We start from the raw sequence: 17536 nt of genomic DNA, 5'->3' as shown, positions 1-17536 counted from the left end.
ATATTTCACAGGACCTTGTAGGCTTGACAAATTTTCTTCCAACAACAAAGGGAGATCACTGACAAGTTGCCAGCAGTTTCAGAGAGGAGAATGATCTGTGGAAGCTGGTTTGAAAACTTCTCTGTTTGTGGTGGAGAGCAGAGATTGTCAATGAGCAGTGGTGGAGAGAAGCCTTCAGCAGACAGCTGTCCATGTGAGAGCTGATGGGGAATGGACAGTTTGTGGTGGTGGACATAGAGAGTAGAGAGAAGTAATTCAAATTTAGGATATATTCTGGAAGGCATGTGGATTAATGAGGTAACCTATGCAAAACACCCCACAAAGTACCTAACAGAAGAGGCTCAATTAAATGCTTGCTGTAGTTAATATGGCCTGGTGTAGTAGGCCCGTCACAATTCTATAAGTCAAAGAAAAATCTGCCAAATATGTAGGTCACAGAGCAGGATGGCAAACTGGTTCAAGCACTCGTTATTTATGTGCCACTTGGGCAAGTCATATTTGAGGCCTCAGTTTCCCCATTTATAAAATGAAGAGTAGATCAAATGAATTCTAAGGCAGCTTCCAGAGCTAACATCTTATGAATCTTTTTGATGGGCTATGTCATCAGGATTTACTCAGAGAAGCAGAGTCACTATGAGTGAGGCAGAATAAGGAATTTACAGCAAGGAGTAGACCTTACAAAACTGTGGAAACCAGTGAAATACTCTATGCAGCACATTGCCTCTGTGCCCAATGTTGCGCCCAAAGTCACTATAGATCAGCCAGCCCTGCAATCAAGAAGGAAAGGGAGGCACAAAGTTTGGGAACTCAAGAGCAAATTGGAACCCACAAGGACAAAGTAGATGTCAAGTCTGTCTAACCACCGCTAATCTTGATACAGGTGACCTGCAGAAGCTAGAGCCCTTAACCATGGAGCTACTCATGCACCTGGCCCAAGACTCAGAGAAGCTGAAGGAAGAGCTCATGCAGGTCCAAGGGCTGCCCCAGCCAATAAGTGAGCCAGTCAACTCAATGTCATGAACCATCACTGTGCCTGGCACTCTATTGTGACTTTCAGAGTATAAAACACCACTTGGCTTCCACCTCCCCAGTCTTGTGCCAATTTCTCTTGTGGCCAATCCCAATCTGGATCTATATAAGGAAGGGAATTCTGGCAAATGAGTCCCACTGTACAATACAGAGCTATCAAGAGTCCACTCCTTGTCAACTTGGCATTCATACACTTAAAAAAAAAGATTTTATTTATTTATTCATGAGGGGGGTGGTAGGCAGAGACAGGCAGAGGGAGAAGCAGGCTCCATGCAGGGAGCTCGACGTGGGACTCGATCCTGGGTCTCCAGGATCACGCCCTGGGCTGAAGTTGGCGCTAAACCGCTAAGCCACCCGGGCTGCCCTCATACGCACTTTTAAAAATCATACTTAACTGTTAAGTAAAGACAATAGCAAAATCATGCTTTCACCTAATGTGACCCAACAATCCCTCATGCAACTGAAAACATTCTATCCTTCTCCCCTTCTTGGGATATAAGGTCCCTTTATGCAGTGATATTCATTCTTTTGCTAGCTGAGTCACCCTCTCCTTTGGACGTGAGGGCTTTGAGAGGTGATTAGGTCATGAAAGCAGAGCCTTTACGAAAAAGACCCCAGAGAGTTCCCTCATCCCTTCTGCCCTGGAAGGACACAGCAAAGAGACCCATCTAGGAACCAGGAAAGGGGCTCTTATTAACACCAAATCTGCTGATGCCTTGATCTTGGAGCTCTTAGTATCCAGAACTGTGAGAAATAAATGCCTATTTCTAAGTCAGCCAGTGTGTGGTATTGTGTTATAGTAGCCCAGATGGAATAAGATAAGCACAAAACAAGAACTGTCATGGATTTTGTGTGTCAGGAATTTGGAAAAGGCACAGCAAGGGTGTTTCTTCTCTGCCCTACAATGTCTGGGTTGAGATGACTCAAACAGCTGGGGGTAGGAAGCCCTGGGGCCAGAGAATCCAATTCCAAGATGGTTTCCTCATTCATACTTCTGGTGCTCAGCCAGGGTGGCTGAAGGAAAGGCTCATCTGGGACTACCACCTGGAAAACCTGCATGGTGGTCTCAAGGTAGCTGGACTACTTAGAAGGCTGCTCAGAGCTCCAAAGTGAATTATCCAGCAAATAAGGAAGAATCTGCATGGCCTTTTATGACACAGCTTTGGAAGTCACCTGCTGTCACTGACACTGTATATAAGCCCTCCCAAATTCAAGGGGAAGAAATACAAACTCCGCCCTTCAATGGGAGGAATATTGAAGAATCTGAGACTATGTTTTAAAGCCACCACCTGACACCTTGTCTGGTCTAGTTCATGTTTATCCACAGCAGGTGGCTAGTTCACCCTTTTTCATTATTTAGCATTATTATTATTACTGTCCACTTCTCACCTGTACCAACTGATGAGAGTGCTGCCTGTGAGAATATTATTACAGGTGCTTTCCTCTCCAGGCTTCCCTGGGTCTCTTGGAAAGTCACACTCATATTTCACTACACTCATATTTCAATTTTTCTACAAACTTACTACTTAGGAAAAAAAAAAAACTTACTACTTAGAGGTGATCTCCTGACTTACAACTCTTAGGCTGGATATTCCTGCATATACGGCATACGTGGTTCCTAATGTCTCCATGTGACAATATCAAGATCAGCGGTCAACTAGCCAATGAACAGTATAAGGAAAGATCTCGGGCTGATCCACAAAGTTTAGAAACAGGCTTCTGAATAAAAAATTCTAGCTAAGACATTTTCCTACCTTAAAATATTTAAGAAACTGCAGAGTAAAACAGAAAAGGAAGACAAGTGATTGGCAAAACTTCTGAGTTCTAAAGAAAACTAAAAGCTGTCTTGGAGCATGGTCTGTGGAGTAGACTTGACCATCATTCTGGGACCAGCTGGGTTGGATTCTGATGGCCTCCTATATCCAGAATATAACGAAGGCTCTCTTTTTCCCAAGAATTACAGCACTTATAACCTGCACCATTCATTTATTTATTCAACAAGCATCTATTGTGTGCCGTGTATGGACCAGATAGTGGTCTCCTTTGCTGCGCAGGAACACATTAGTGAAGAAGACATAGCCTCTGACCTCAAAGGACTATGAAAGGGATCAACACCCCACCAAACCAAAACCAATACCAAAACAAAAACCCAAACTTATACTCAGTAAGGGAGCCGGAGAAAAAGCACTCACCTATAAATTAAGTTTGACTCTGGGTCTCATGTCTTCATCTCTTCCAACATGACTGGAAGCTCATTGGAGGCAGGAACCATCTTTTATATGACTCCGTACCTCTCCGTACACAGCTCGGTGATATGTCCACAATAACCTATCATGAAACACTTGCTACTGGTTTCACTGACAAATATTGAAATGAAATGAGGTTGTAGATGTACAAAGCGCACTGGCAGTATTTTTTGCCTCCTGCCCAGGTTCCTGGTTGCCCACCTGTATATTAAACCATCACCGCCAACAAATAAGAATGTCTTATGTACCATCTTGTGCTTGGTAAGAGGAACAACACGGCTTTGATTCCTTAACAGGCAAGAGCTCTCTGGTGACTTGATTCCTCGCTGGCTAGTGGTGCAAGTGATAAGAAGGGGGTTTGGCTCTGCCACTTAATCTCTTGGGGCCTGTGATTCCTCAGCTTCTGAGCAAGATTAGTGCTCCTTTCTGCTTTACTCAGTGCACATGTTTTTGTTTCATAACTCGTTTGGGTAGGGAGGGAGATGTAGCTCCCAGATGATCCATAAACTGATGGGATGTGACCTGGCTTCTGCTCATGCTTCTCTTGTTCCCCGATAAATTCCCAGTCCTTATGAGGTTTTGGTCCTAGTGAACTTTTCCCTCAAAAACCAAACAGGATAATAATGAACCATTTTCTTGCATTTTCTATCAAGACCGTTCTTTGTGAGTTCTAAATGTTCTGTCCATATTCAAAGAAGCTGGTTTCTTCATGAGTGGTTGGAATAAGACTTCTCTTGGAAGCTACTGAATATGGATTAGTTGGATTGTTTCGCAGGAAATAAAAAGCAGGCTCTGGGGTGACTACTTCAGCACTTAATTGGGTTAGCAAAGAACTGCAAATGAGAGGTTTTCCTTAGGAGGGAAAGGATGTTTATGCCCCCCCCAACCACCCCCAGGTGGTGGATTTTAACCTAAACCCTAGTCTTCAAATGCAGCCTTTAATTTAGAAACCATTACAAGAATCTATTAGAGCAGAAAATGTCAGGTTGAAAAATTAACACATCACAAGAGTTAATTAGAACCCAGCCTCTCATTAGATGCAAATAGAGAGCCCTCCAAGTGCCCGGCAGCCGGCTGAAGTCACATTTGTTGCAGCTCCAAAGTGGCTGCCTCCTTACTACTCAGAGAGGGGGCAGAGGAAGCTACCCGGGCTCTCAGGCCTGCCCTTTAGGTTAAAGGAAGGTTCTCTCCACATGTCTACAGCTTGGACTCCTCTCCTAAATGCTCTGCATATCATGGGGGGGGGGAACCCTCTGCCTGCAACTCCCTCAGGGAAGTGTTTTCTGCAACAAAGACAAACATGCCATGCCTGTCACCGGGAGCAGACTGGCGACTGTGTAAACCGCTCTGGGAGAGGGGAGGCTGAGGGGCTCCGGGCCATTCAGACTCAGCTCTAAGTCGTGGTCTTTGTTTTCTTTCCACATTCAGACTGAAATGTGATTCCCCTGGCTTTCTTTTTTGGAAAATACCTGCGATGAGTTCCATGCCTGGAAAGAAAAGCTGTTGACAGGAAAAGCTTCTGCCGGGGAAGGGGCTTCTTCCAGCTTTCTCAAAGGAGACAGTGCTTCGTCGAGCAAGCTGGGGCACGGATGCTAGGGCTAGGAATAAGAAGTTCAGATCGCAAAAGGGTCATCTTTAACTAGGGATTAGGCAAGTGTCAAGCGGTTTCCTCCATGAGAGCCCTACCATGCACATAAAATTTTGGGCCAGGTAGGCACGTGTCCGAGTCCCCTGCTACTTACTGTGTGATCTTGAGCAGATCGCTTAACCTCTCAGGACGTTAGTTTTCTCAAGCTGCTGTGTGGAATACATGAGATGATAAGCATGTAACGCAGTGTCCGGCTCAGGGTAGGGGTTCTATAGGAGTTATTTGTTGGTCTGATAATAATACTGCTTCCCCCAACACTGATGCTGTTCCCTTTGCATGCCAGGCCCTGTGCTGTGCCTTGACCTCATGGAGTTCATCGTTTGATAAACCATGCACACATACCTTCAGCACACAGCAAGCTCCCCTCCCCTTCCTGCAAATGCTGCAGAGGTGCCCATTGCACACTAACTCTGCTTTGTTGAGTAGCTCAGAACCCTGCAGGTCACCTGCCTCTGAACAGCCCTGTAAGCTCAGCTACCTCCACCGCCAATTTACCCACAATTCTCTCTGTGTGTACTTACCGCATTGAGTTACAGCTGTCTGTTCCTTCTCAGCTTCCTCCAGTGAGTTCCTAGAGGGTGGGGATCATCTATTCATTGGATTCATTCATCTCATCACTTATTCATCTCTGTGATCCCATGGTCTCCTGCATTACTCAGCACAGTCAAACGCAAGAGTCACCTCTACTGCTGACTATGTAGATTTCCAGCTGGGAACATTTCTGGGGAAATGACCCTGCCTCCCATCTTCAAACAGCCTCCTTGGGCCCTGGTTTGGTTGGTCTTCCATTTTGTAACTATTGCCTTGGTCCTAGCCTCGATTTCTTCATCTCTTTAAGGGGTTCTAGGTACAGAGCCAAAAAAAAAAAAAAAAAAAAAAGTTGATTCCATTCTTGCCCTCAGCCAAGTCTAGTTGCCAGTATATGAAAACCAAACTACAAGGCAAAATATGAGGACCAGAGGAGTGGAACAGATTTCCTTCCAACCTGTATCCAGCCTCTGCCATCTGCCAGACTTGGCTGAAATAGAGAATACAAACATACATAAAAACCTGGACCCTGACCCCAAGCCCCAGGAAAACCCTGGCAAGTGTTGGCCAAAAAGATCTCAGGAAGAGAGTAGAAAGCTCTTTAACCAGATCTTCAGACCTGGGCTGCAGAAGATGTCTTTGGGACCCAGCTGGAAAGCAGGAGGTCTTCTCACCAAAAGACACAAATTATTTGGCACTTACTTTATATGTGCCAGACACCGTGCTAAGTGGTTTACTGGCATGATCTCATTTAACTCTTAGAACAACTAACTGTGTGGGGGTGGACAGGGATTTCCTTATTTTACAGATGGCTCATGTGAAGCTCAGAGAGGCGCGGGAGCTTTATTACCACAGTCAAGCAATAAGTGGTTCAGAAATCCACCTGCTGAGGGTTTCACTGGTCAGAGTGGAGAGGGCGAGGGTGGACTAGCACAAACCTCCATCCGAGGAGCGGGCAGTGGGGCGGGGGCGGCCGGGAAGGAGACGGGGAAAATTGGATCAAAACAGCGGTCGCCGGGTCCCCAGACCTCCAGGACCCTCCGCAGCAGCAGAGGGGGTTAGGGATGCAGGCTGCAGGGGAGGGGGCCCGGGAGAGGAGGCGGGGAAGGCACCCTCGGCGCTCGCGCCCCCGTCGCCTCCCGTGCACAGGTCAGGCCTCCCCCCCCCCCCCGCCCTCTCACCCTCCCAACCTTATTTAGAAACCGTGTCCCCGAGACAGGAAGGGCGGCGGGCCGAGAAGCACGGAGCGTCCCGGTCTCATTTCCTTTCGAATCCCCCTGTGGAATTTCATTTCATACGGCGAGGAAATCGGAGCGCGAGCCCGTCGGCTGGTCGGCTGCTCGGGGCGCCTCCCCCTCGCGGCGGGAGCCGGGCGGCTCGGGGCGCAGGTCGGGCCGGGCCTGGGGGCGGGGGCGGGGGCGGGGGCGGGCGGCTCCGACCCGAGCGAGCTCGCGGGCCAGCAGCCGCGGGGGGCGCCGTCCCGGGCTCGGGGCTCGGGGCTCGGGGCTCGGGGCTCGGGGCTCGGCGGCGCACGCACCGCCTCGGACCCTCCCGTCTCTTGACGGACGAGGAAACCGACGCCGAGAGGCCGAGCAGCGCTCAGGGCCACACAGCCAGGATTTAAAGCCACAGCCTGGCGCACCTCGACCCCGGGTCCTTTGTGTGCCTTTCTCGGCCTGCCAGGTGCGGAGCCGCGGGCCGAGGTGACAGCCGAAGAGGGGAAGGAAGGGGAGCCGACGGCTCCGGGCGCGCTTCTCACCTGGGGGCGCTGGCCCGGCGCGAGCGGCGCGGCTGCACCCCCGCCCGGCCCCCGAGCGCCGCGCCCGGGGGAGGAAAGTGGGAGCCGCGCAGCCGGGCGGGGCGCTCCGGGCGGGCGGGGGGCGGGGCGGGCGGGGCGGGCGGGGGCGGGGGCGGGGCCTGGCCCTCCCGGCGGCGGAGCGGCCCGCCCCCCGCCGCCCGCGGCGCCCGGCCATTGGCGGGCTGCGCCGTCCGTCCCGCCCCGCCGCCGCCCGGCGGACCTCCAGCGCCGCCCAGGGCTCGGGCGGCGAGAGCGGCGCGGCGCTGGGTGCTGGCGGGATCCGCCGGGACGCGGAGCGGACGCGGCCGGCGCCGGCTTGGGGGCTCGCCGCCTGCAGCATGACCCGCGCGGTCTGCGCTTCGGCCCCGGCCGCCGGCGTCTGATACCCCGCACGGTGGCGCGCAGCTGCCGGAGACCCGGCCGCTGCCCCTTCTTCGCCCTTGGCGCCTTATCACACTCCCTTCCCGGGAGCCGGGAGCCGGGAGCCGGGAGCAGCGCGGGCAGCCGGCGCCCCCGTGCAAACTGGGGGTGTCCGCCGGACCGGCCCCCGCCACCGCCGCCGCCGCCCCCCGGCTCTGGCCATGGCCCGGCGGGGCGCAGCGCCGAGCGTCCCGGGGGCGCCCGGGAGCGTCGATCTCAGCCTGCGGCGGCTGCGGCTGCTGCTGCTGCTGCTGCTGCTGCTGCTCCTCGAGCCAGCGCGGGGCTTCGGGGACGAGGAGGAGCGGCGCTGCGACCCCATCCGCATCTCCATGTGCCAGAACCTGGGCTACAACGTGACCAAGATGCCCAACCTGGTGGGGCACGAGCTGCAGACAGACGCCGAGCTGCAGCTGACAACTTTCACGCCGCTCATCCAGTACGGCTGCTCCAGCCAGCTGCAGGTGGGCGCCCCCACCCCCACCCCCACCCCCACCCCGGGCGGGAGGGGACCCCTTGGGCAGGGACGCCCCAAACTAACTCCGTGGAGCCCTTGCCAAGGCAAGCCCCCTGCCCTGCCCCCTCGCTAGGCTGAGGGGTAAAAACTACCCTGGAAAAGTGATTTCCAACCCCACCCCCACTTTTCTGTCCCTTCTCAGGGACTGGAAGCCAAAACGTTGTGTAAGTCATCTGGCCTGAGAAAGAACCCACTCTTACACCCCGCCCTTCCGTTTTTCTCCCCTGCTCACCCGTGTCTGGCCAAGCCCCTAACCCCAGTGGAGCCGAGGGTTATCTTTGCCAAGGATTCTGGCCGCCGCTGCTCGGTGGGCGAGTCCCCAGCAGGGCAGCCAGCTGCAACTAAGACTTGGAAGGAGAGATAAGGAGACGGGGACGTCTCCTCCCTCGCCGACCTCCTTTCTCCCCCCATATTTGCGGGGAGGGGGTTATTAAGTGAAACTCCACTGCCTCGTTTTCTGCGGAGCGGCCCCTCCTCGCGTCCTCCCACATGACTTTAGGGGTCACGCAGGAAGGCATGGTTGGGTGGCCTGAGATCGTTCTGATCCTCAGGGTTGAGGGCAGGTTTAGGATTTGGCGGGGAGAAAACACAGCTTGGGGAAAACGTGATAGTGTGGTCTAGCTCCAGGAAGGTAATTTGTGTATTGGGAGATTTTTTTTTTCCAGCCATTAAAAATTGTAACGCTTATGTAATAATAGAGAAAATGCTCAGCCCACAGTAAGTGAAGAAATAATTAGCATATACAGGGTGATTATAGTCTCACAAAATCAACAACCGATTCATTTTAAGAAAGAAAAGGAACTGAAAGAGATATAAAAAAGAAAAGTTAGCACTAGTTGTGTTTTGGTTGGTAAGGCTATGGTGATTTTTAGAAATTTAGACAAGAGAGAACTTGGGGAGAAAATAGAGGGTGGTTATCCAGGCTAAAAGCTTCAGAAATCCGTGGTTCTGGTAGTAACTTCTGAGAGATAAGAAACAGGCAGGCAGCTTACTTCCTAGGTCCATGTTTTTTACATAGGTCGTTTTAAAAGTTGGACTGTGGCTTCAGAAAGATGGTTGGGATTAGACCTGTTGCTGCTGAAATGTCCCGTTGGAGTTTTCAGAACTTTAGAACTAGGTTATAAAAGCTTAAGAAATGATCCTCTAGCTCTCAGTTTGGAAACAGCACATATCCTGACATCAGTGGCAATTTTGTTGGAGAAACAGCTTTTGCAGGGATATATATTTTTAATTACATGTATCCTGGGGAAGCAGCCAAGCTGTTTTGAAGGACAGGACTGGATCCCTTTACATGCTGGAAAATAGTTACTTGTAACTCTAGACTTCATAGACAACATCTGTAAGGAGCCAAGCCGACTGTTTATCAATGCTGGAGGAATTGAGGACAGCAACTGGACTCTCCCCTGCTGGTACTGCAGTTCCAGGGACTTCACATTTATATTTTCCTATTGTGCTTCATTATTATTTATTGAGGAAACCTGGCCAAACAAACCCCTGGTGACCAGAGACCTCAACCTGCATCCTATCCTTGGGTCTAACAGTGCCTCGATTAGGACATTTTTTGTTTCGGTATGGGACTGATTAAAAAAAATAATAATAATGTTAGGGGATAAAGTAGAGAAAGGAGAGAATATTAACAGGAGAAGTGCCAGATCTACATACTTATTACATTTATTTTTATAGCGATAAAGAAATGAGGACAAAAATAAATCACCCCATCACTCAAATGACTCAGTCATTCGATTAGTCTGTTCAGCTCTTTCAAGTCAGGAGACTCAAAGTGGAATCTTAAGGTTTATTTTCTTAAGCATTATGCAAAAAGGGATTATGTAATCTTTCGGGTCCTTTTCATATATTTATTTATTTATTTATGTTCTCCTGGAAGGGATTGCTAGAACCCAAAGAAGAAAAGTGTGGAAGCAATGGCTTTTTTAGGGCACCCTAGTCTGGGGTCAGAGTAGACAGTCAGAGCCCCCATAACTGGTTTAGAAGTCCGTATGTACTTTGCCTGGAAGCATTCAACCCCGCTTCGTGCAAGCATTTGGTCAGACTTCCAAGTCATTGTTTTCTTTGTTCATTTCATTACTTTTCCAGTTCTTCCTTTGTTCAGTCTATGTGCCAATGTGCACAGAGAAGATCAACATCCCCATAGGCCCGTGCGGCGGCATGTGTCTTTCAGTCAAGAGGCGCTGTGAACCTGTCCTGAAGGAATTTGGATTTGCCTGGCCAGAGAGCCTGAACTGCAGCAAATTCCCACCCCAGAATGACCACAACCACATGTGCATGGAAGGGCCAGGTGATGAGGAGGTGCCGTTACCTCACAAAACCCCCATCCAGCCCGGGGAAGAGTGCCATTCGGTAGGCACCAACTCGGATCAGTACATCTGGGTGAAAAGGAGCCTGAACTGTGTTCTCAAGTGTGGCTATGATGCTGGCTTATACAGTCGCTCGGCCAAGGAGTTCACGGACATCTGGATGGCCGTGTGGGCCAGCCTGTGCTTCATCTCCACCGCCTTCACAGTGCTCACCTTCCTCATCGATTCCTCCAGGTTTTCCTACCCTGAGCGCCCCATCATATTTCTCAGTATGTGCTATAATATTTATAGCATTGCTTATATTGTCAGGCTGACCGTAGGCCGGGAAAGGATATCCTGCGATTTTGAAGAGGCAGCAGAACCTGTTCTCATCCAAGAAGGACTTAAGAACACAGGATGTGCAATCATTTTCTTGCTGATGTACTTTTTTGGAATGGCCAGTTCCATCTGGTGGGTTATTCTGACACTCACTTGGTTTTTGGCAGCGGGACTCAAATGGGGTCATGAGGCCATTGAAATGCACAGCTCTTATTTCCACATCGCCGCCTGGGCCATCCCCGCAGTGAAAACCATTGTCATCTTGATTATGAGACTGGTGGACGCGGATGAACTGACTGGCCTGTGCTACGTCGGGAACCAAAACCTCGATGCCCTCACAGGCTTTGTGGTGGCCCCCCTCTTCACTTACCTGGTGATCGGAACTTTGTTCATCGCTGCGGGTTTAGTGGCCTTGTTCAAAATTCGGTCCAATCTGCAAAAGGATGGGACAAAGACCGACAAGTTGGAAAGGCTGATGGTCAAGATCGGGGTCTTCTCAGTCCTGTACACGGTGCCTGCCACCTGTGTGATTGCCTGTTACTTCTATGAAATCTCCAACTGGGCGCTCTTCCGCTATTCTGCAGACGACTCCAACATGGCCGTTGAGATGTTGAAGATTTTTATGTCTTTGCTGGTGGGCATCACCTCAGGCATGTGGATTTGGTCTGCCAAAACTCTGCACACATGGCAGAAGTGTTCTAACAGATTGGTGAATTCTGGGAAGGTAAAGAGAGAAAAGCGAGGGAACGGTTGGGTGAAGCCTGGGAAAGGCAACGAAACTGTGGTATAAGGCTACCTGGCCTCCATGCTTTCCAAGTTTTGAGGGGCGGGGCGGGGGGGGAAATGCTAGCATTTGGGGGCAAGTGCGACTAGAAGTTTCATGCAGTGAATCTCATTTCGAGCAAACTGGCAACACTTAAGTGACCCCTCTAAGCCACCGCCACCTGACCCCCACTGCCTGGCATCATAAAAGTCATGATTTTGCTGCAGACTTTGGAATGATCCAAAATGGAAAAGCCAGTTAGAGGCTTTCAAAGCTGTGAAAAATCAAAACATTGATCACTTTAGCAGGTCGCAGCTTGGAGCGTGGAGGTCCTGCCTAGATTCCAGGAGGGGCCGGGGCAATGCTGCTTTTCTCTGCAGAGTGAGATCTGAGCTGTGAGGAGGTAACTCGCAGGGAGAAAGATTCACTTTTTTAACCCTTAAAATCTTACATACTAACTGGGTCTCTCAGATAGCCAAGCAATCTATAAACACTGGAGACACTGGGTTCAGACAAGTGTTACAAGAGTTTTATAGTTTGGCTGATCTAACGTAAACATTTTCTCTGGTGCGCTGTCTGCTGTTTAGAACTTTGTGGATTGCTCTCCCAAGAGGTGGTGTCAGAATCTTCCAGTGCCTTTGTCATAAAACAGGATTGTTTGAAAAAACAGAAGTACTGTACAAACACACATAAGGTATTCAGTGGATTTTCCTCCTCTCTCTTCCTCTTAAATTTCATCATCCCTGTTCTAGGCTGCTGCTGTTTTGTTCATTTTACATTAATGACTCAAAATAGGTATTTTTATAGGATTTTTTTTTTTTTCCACTGCAGCATGCCTAATGAGGAGGAAAGTCAGGGTGATTCACTTTCTGACAATCATTTAATTCAGAGGAAAATAAGATTTACCAAGTCGACTTAACTTACCGACCCCGGAGACCTATTGCATTGAGCAATGGGGACTTAATATATTTTACTTTGTGTGATTGCATCTATGCAGACGCCAGTCTGGAAGAGCTAAAATGTTAAGTTTCTTGGCAACTTTGCATTCGCACAGATTAGCTGTGTAATTTGTGTGTGTCAATTACAATTAAAAGCACATTCTTGGACCATGACATAATAGTATACTCAACTGACTTTAAAACTATGGTCAGCTTGCATTCTCGGAATGATAGTGCCTTTCTTTCCTTTAGCATAAGAATGTTATCAGAGTCTAGTCTACTACCACAATGAAGACTTTTTTTTTCTGTTTTGTAGCAAGAACTAAGGACAGCTAATCCAACTACTTGGTGCATAATTGTTTCCTAGTAATTGGCAAAGGCTCCTTATAAGATTTCATTGGAGGCAGTGTGGCCTGGAGTATTTATATGGTGCTTAATGAATCTCCAGAATGCCAGCCAGGAGCTTGATTGGTTAGTAGGGAATAAAGTGTAGACCATATGAAATGAACTGCTAACTCTTAACACAGGTCTTAATTGCCTTTTGCAGGGGTATCCAGAGCTTTTAAAATTTATGCTTTATGTTCCTCACAATGGGGTACCCCCTAGCAGCCTCTCAAAAGTTGCAATTCTTTGAAAATTGTAACTGGACTCTCTCTTAACCTGCCGTAGGCCTCCTAATCACCAGATCTCTGGGACAAATTGTTGACGGTGTCACAGGTTGCTCTCCTTGTAACAGCATACCTACCTTTGCTTCAGCAACTACTTTGCAATGACTCACTCATTTATTTATTTGTGCCCCACCCCACCCCACTCCTTTTAAACACAGGTAGGAAAACTCTTATCACATCTCTTTGTGGAAAAACATTTCCAGGGACTCAGATTCCTGAATTGGTGGTCAGATTCTGGAAATGCACGTGTCCTTGTCTGTCTTTTTGAGCTTTATGGCCATGGTTTGACATTTGCCTTTCTTCTTTGTTTTGGGGGGCTCTTGAGCTGTCTGAGGTGAAGATGCACATAAGGTCTGTTGTGTATTTTGGAAGGGGAAGTCCGGGGGCTCTGAGGACAGATGCTAAATGGACGCAGGGTCGGGGGGAGGCCTTGGTGTGTGTGCCGAGCCCAAGTACCTTGGCTGGACTCTGGATCAGGGTTCTAGGAGCATGAGAAATGATCCCGAGAAGGACCAGTTGAACTCCATCTGAGACTGCGTTGCCTATGAAATATAAAATGTGAATTCCCTGTGCTGCTTGCAGACAGTTCCCATAGCTGGCCAGGGCCCTGGAGCATGCACCCAGGGGCAGAGCCTGCCCTTACTCACGCTCCACTCCAGTGTCTTGGGAGTTGGGCTGAGACTGCGGCCCAGGAAAGGGAAGAAGGACGGTGCAGTGGGGCACTGGCCTAGCTGTTAGATTGTTGGGCTGTGTAAGGCAATTGTGTTTGTAATGTTTCAGCAGTTGTGTGACCAAGGCAGCACCTAGCAGAGGGCCAGGCACAGAGTAGGGGCCCAATATTTGTGAATAATGAAATAATAATAAGAGTACCTGGATGAACCTATACACCCGAGTTCTGGAGCTAGTGCCTTGACAACTTCCTGGGTTCTAATGTGTCTCTTCTACAAATCTCTTGCCTTCTCAGGGGAAAAGTGGCCATCGATGCAGACTGGATTAGTAGCCCTAGCGATGTCACAGGGCTGTGTGGGCCTTTCCTTTCATATTCCAGACAATGGGGAGTGTTTATGGTTTCAGGAAAGGAGCTTTGTGGCTGAGGTCAGTTACCAGTTACCTGAATAAGAGTCCATCGCCTCTTAAGTTGGTGTTTGTTTAAAAAACCCACAAAACTCAATTATTAGCCCATTTATCAAGTGACCATTCTGGGTAAAGCCCTGTCTTGGGCACCTTAGGGGTGTCAAGGAGTACCAAGCTCTGTCCTTCTCACTGACCTGGACTGAGATGCTCCTGCGTCTGCTGAATTTTGCTGTTGGTTTTTGGGAAGGAGCAGAGGGCCTCTGAATGGTCATCTGTTTCACTTGTCTCCATCCCAGAAACTGCCTCTTGGGTCCTTCTACCTTTAATGTCTCCCTCATATGCCCTGCAGAGATACCCTGCAAGTCGATTACAAGGGTTTTGACAGAATGCCTCAGCCCTGTTTCGTGACTATCTCTGTGGCAATCCCTAGGGAAAACTGTGGAACACTGGCTAAAGGGACGTGAGCTCCCACACCTAACATGGTGGGAGGTGGGGGGCGGGGGGAAGAGCAGGCAGTTTAGGGCTTGGGGTGTTCCATGTGACATAAACAGGTGAATCTGAGGACACCTTGCTAGGGAAAAGGTTGAACTCTAGAATAAGTAGGGATGAGTGTAGCTTCCTATAAAATGCTTGGCCTCCCGAGATTCTATTCGACAGGGCGCAAGGGCACCTCTGTCCACCCTCCCCTCCAGCAGACCCCTCTTTATCTTCCTTCATAAAGGCCACATTTCAGGGCCAAGGAACATGGGGTAGGTTGGAACTGGCCAGAACCATCTGGTTGAGCTACTTGGTTGATTCATATCCTCTTTCCTCCCGCTTCCTGATCTCTGATATGGCTTCTGAGCTGGCAGCTTGCTCAGGGTCCTGAAACCAGAGAAGGGGTGACACTGTTTATTTCCCTGAGATGCTCTCTGACTTTCCCCAGTCACTCTCTCACCTGCAGAATCAGATCAAACCCAGAATCAGGGAATATTCTGTGTTTAGGTTCTGAATTGTGACTACCAGCACCCTGAGCTTATCTTCTCTGTCCCCCCACCCCTACCCCCAACCTTACCCCCAGCCTCCTGGTCACTGAATTCAGGCTTTACTGTGTTAGCAACCAAGCTGGGATCTGAGGACATAGAGGAGCTCGACAGCCTCAGCCCTGGGGGGCAGAGTCTATTCCTAGGGACGTCACCCCACTGGTGCAGTCTGCCTTCTGGTGAGGTGGCCACAGCTCAGTTAGGAGAGCCACAGAGCACAGACTTTGGAAGGAGCCCCCAGGATCAAGCTACATCCTGCATTTCACTCTGTAATGGGAGAGATTGGAGTGAGTTGCCTTTCCAGCCCATTATGTCGAGGCACTGGACTCTAACGGTTCCTCGTGTTCTTTTATCTATCTGGGTTCAGAGTCCTTGTCTGGGTTTTTATGATGTCTGGCACAGGACCCAGGTTATCATTTTTCCTCTGAGCCCAGGTCATAGATCTTGGAAACTCCTAGAAGAGCATTTTGCTCCTACTGAGGATCAGATACTAGAGCCTTAAATAATGGATTTTGTTTTACCGGGTCCTGGTCAGAGCTCTCTGCGCTTGCCTCTCACCATGCGCATGTGTGGTAGTGGCACGCTGGCGGTCACCAAGCGGGAAGTGAACCCTGACCCTCCCCAACAGGCCTCTTCCCCTTGCTCAGCCCATTTGCCCTGTAGCAGCCTGTTCCTGTTTCTGATTTACCTTATTTCCCTTCTTCTTCTCTGCACCAGCAAATTCCCAGTATTTGCCCAGGCAGTTCACAGAGGGCCTGTCTGGGTCCTCTGTGAGCTTTGTCCTCCAGGCTGACATGGCTCCTTGGTCTCCTGCAATATTCAGTGTATGACCACTGTCATCCCAGAAGGCTTCTGAGAAGAGGGGCAGGAGCAGCTCTGTTCCCCAAAGACTGGTCCATCTTCTCCCCCAGAACATGCTCTTCTCTGTTTCCTGCTCATGGGCTTGGGCCCCAGCTCAGTTGTGTACTTCTGGAGGGGAGGCTGCTCTCTAGCTCTCTCCCAGCGGGGCATCTAGGTGGTTCTGAATTTCTTCCTACCTCACAGGGTTGTTGTGAGACTTCGAAGGTCTGAGGATGAGAGGCCCCTCGTGCTCTTTGTAGGAAAAGTGGAATAAACATCCAGCATCATTTGTAACAAGAAGAATGAGACGCAGCCTGTGTGGGCAGCAGGTAGGCTGGTGCTCTGGGGCCTATCCTTGGATCCCCGTGCCATCCTGCAGCTCCAGCCACTTTGAGGCCCACCTTGGGGGCTTTCAGATGTTCGACATAGAGGTACCAGGCCAATCCCTGCTACACATGCCCTAATGAATTGCTGACCATCAAAGGAAATGGACCCTGCTTTTAAGGATGTACAAACGTATGTCTGCATTGATGTCTGTACTGTAAATTTCTAATTTATCACTGTACAAAAAAATAAACTTTGCTATTTAATTTTTGTATTAAAGGAAAATAAAGTTTTGTTTATTAACTGGTCTGAGGTTTTGGCATATTCCTGGAGGGGCATGGTAGCTCCCAGGAAGCACGCATTCCCAGAAGTGAGAAATAGAGAATCTGGTTTGTGGGGCAGATTGAGAGCCTCTTTCTGAGGGCCTCTTTGTTTCTTTTTTGCTGGTGCCATTTTTCCCCTCTGGGATTTTCTCCTGGGTCACCAAACCCCCGAGGTCCAAGGTCAACAGAATTTATCACTACTGTGGTCATCAGTATCTCTCAAATGGTCACATGATGCTTTGGAGGTAACCGTAGTTCCCAAGCTGTCGACCCGTGACTCCTCTTTTTGGCATTTCCTATATGTGTGGCCGTTTTTTAATATACTTTCCAAGCACCTTTGACTCAATCTGGTGGCCTGAAAAAGTTTTTCCTATCACTGCTAGAGCTTCAGGAGTCTTTAAAAGGGGTAAGGGGGCCATTTTTTTTTTGTTGTTGTTGTTGTTTTTTTACATTTTCATTAAAACATTTTTTTTTTCTGGCTATACAATGGTCGTTTTTGTGTAATAGATATGGGAGCATGTCATTTCAGTCAACCAAGATAATGACTTCTTTAGTTAATTTTATAAATTGGGTGGTCTATGTCTCCATATCCAGAAAAGTCATCAGACAAAGCGAATTCAAAGCCATTATCAGGACATTGTCATGGGAGCAAATAATAAGGACCACACAGGGGGAAGAGGAACCACTGCCATTGGAGATGCCCGCTGATGTCACAGACATCAGCCCTCTTGAGGGTTTGCCTTTAAATTACCTTCCGTACCCTCGTTT

At 49.3% G+C, this 17536-nt stretch overlaps 2 protein-coding genes across 2 annotated transcripts in view; one reads left to right on the top strand and one right to left on the bottom strand.

Moving 5' to 3' along the window:
* The window catches only part of TMEM135 (transmembrane protein 135), a 292950-nt gene extending 288077 nt beyond the window's left edge, over window positions 1-4873 (bottom strand). Inside the window, exons 1-2 of the mRNA XM_077867364.1 lie at window positions 4745-4873; window positions 3222-4108 (exon numbers count right to left, since the gene is read on the bottom strand). The gene's annotated coding sequence lies outside the window, so the exon portion shown is untranslated. The remainder of the gene's footprint in view (window positions 1-3221; window positions 4109-4744) is intronic.
* A 2680-nt stretch (window positions 4874-7553) lies between these two features.
* Window positions 7554-16748, top strand: FZD4 (frizzled class receptor 4). The gene is made up of 2 exons (XM_077867362.1): window positions 7554-8130; window positions 10278-16748. The coding sequence occupies exons 1-2, from the start codon at window positions 7831-7833 to the stop codon at window positions 11604-11606; spliced, it is 1629 nt and encodes a 542-aa protein (XP_077723488.1). The 5' UTR covers window positions 7554-7830; the 3' UTR covers window positions 11607-16748.
* Window positions 16749-17536: the final 788 nt, after the last annotated feature.

The sequence above is a fragment of the Canis aureus genome, chromosome 23, assembly GCF_053574225.1.
Source record: "Canis aureus isolate CA01 chromosome 23, VMU_Caureus_v.1.0, whole genome shotgun sequence".
Lineage (NCBI taxonomy): Eukaryota > Metazoa > Chordata > Mammalia > Carnivora > Canidae > Canis > Canis aureus.
Note: the sequence above shows the minus strand (reverse complement) of the source record. Positions and strands in the feature narration are given on the sequence as shown.

Coding starts and splice junctions, on each gene's coding strand:
- FZD4 (XM_077867362.1), top strand. CDS start 7,831: ATGGCCCGGCGGGGCGCAGCGCCGAGCGTCCCGGGGGCGCCCGGGAGC. Junction 8,131..10,277: donor GCTGCTCCAGCCAGCTGCAG/GTGGGCGCCCCC, acceptor TTACTTTTCCAG/TTCTTCCTTTGTTCAGTCTA.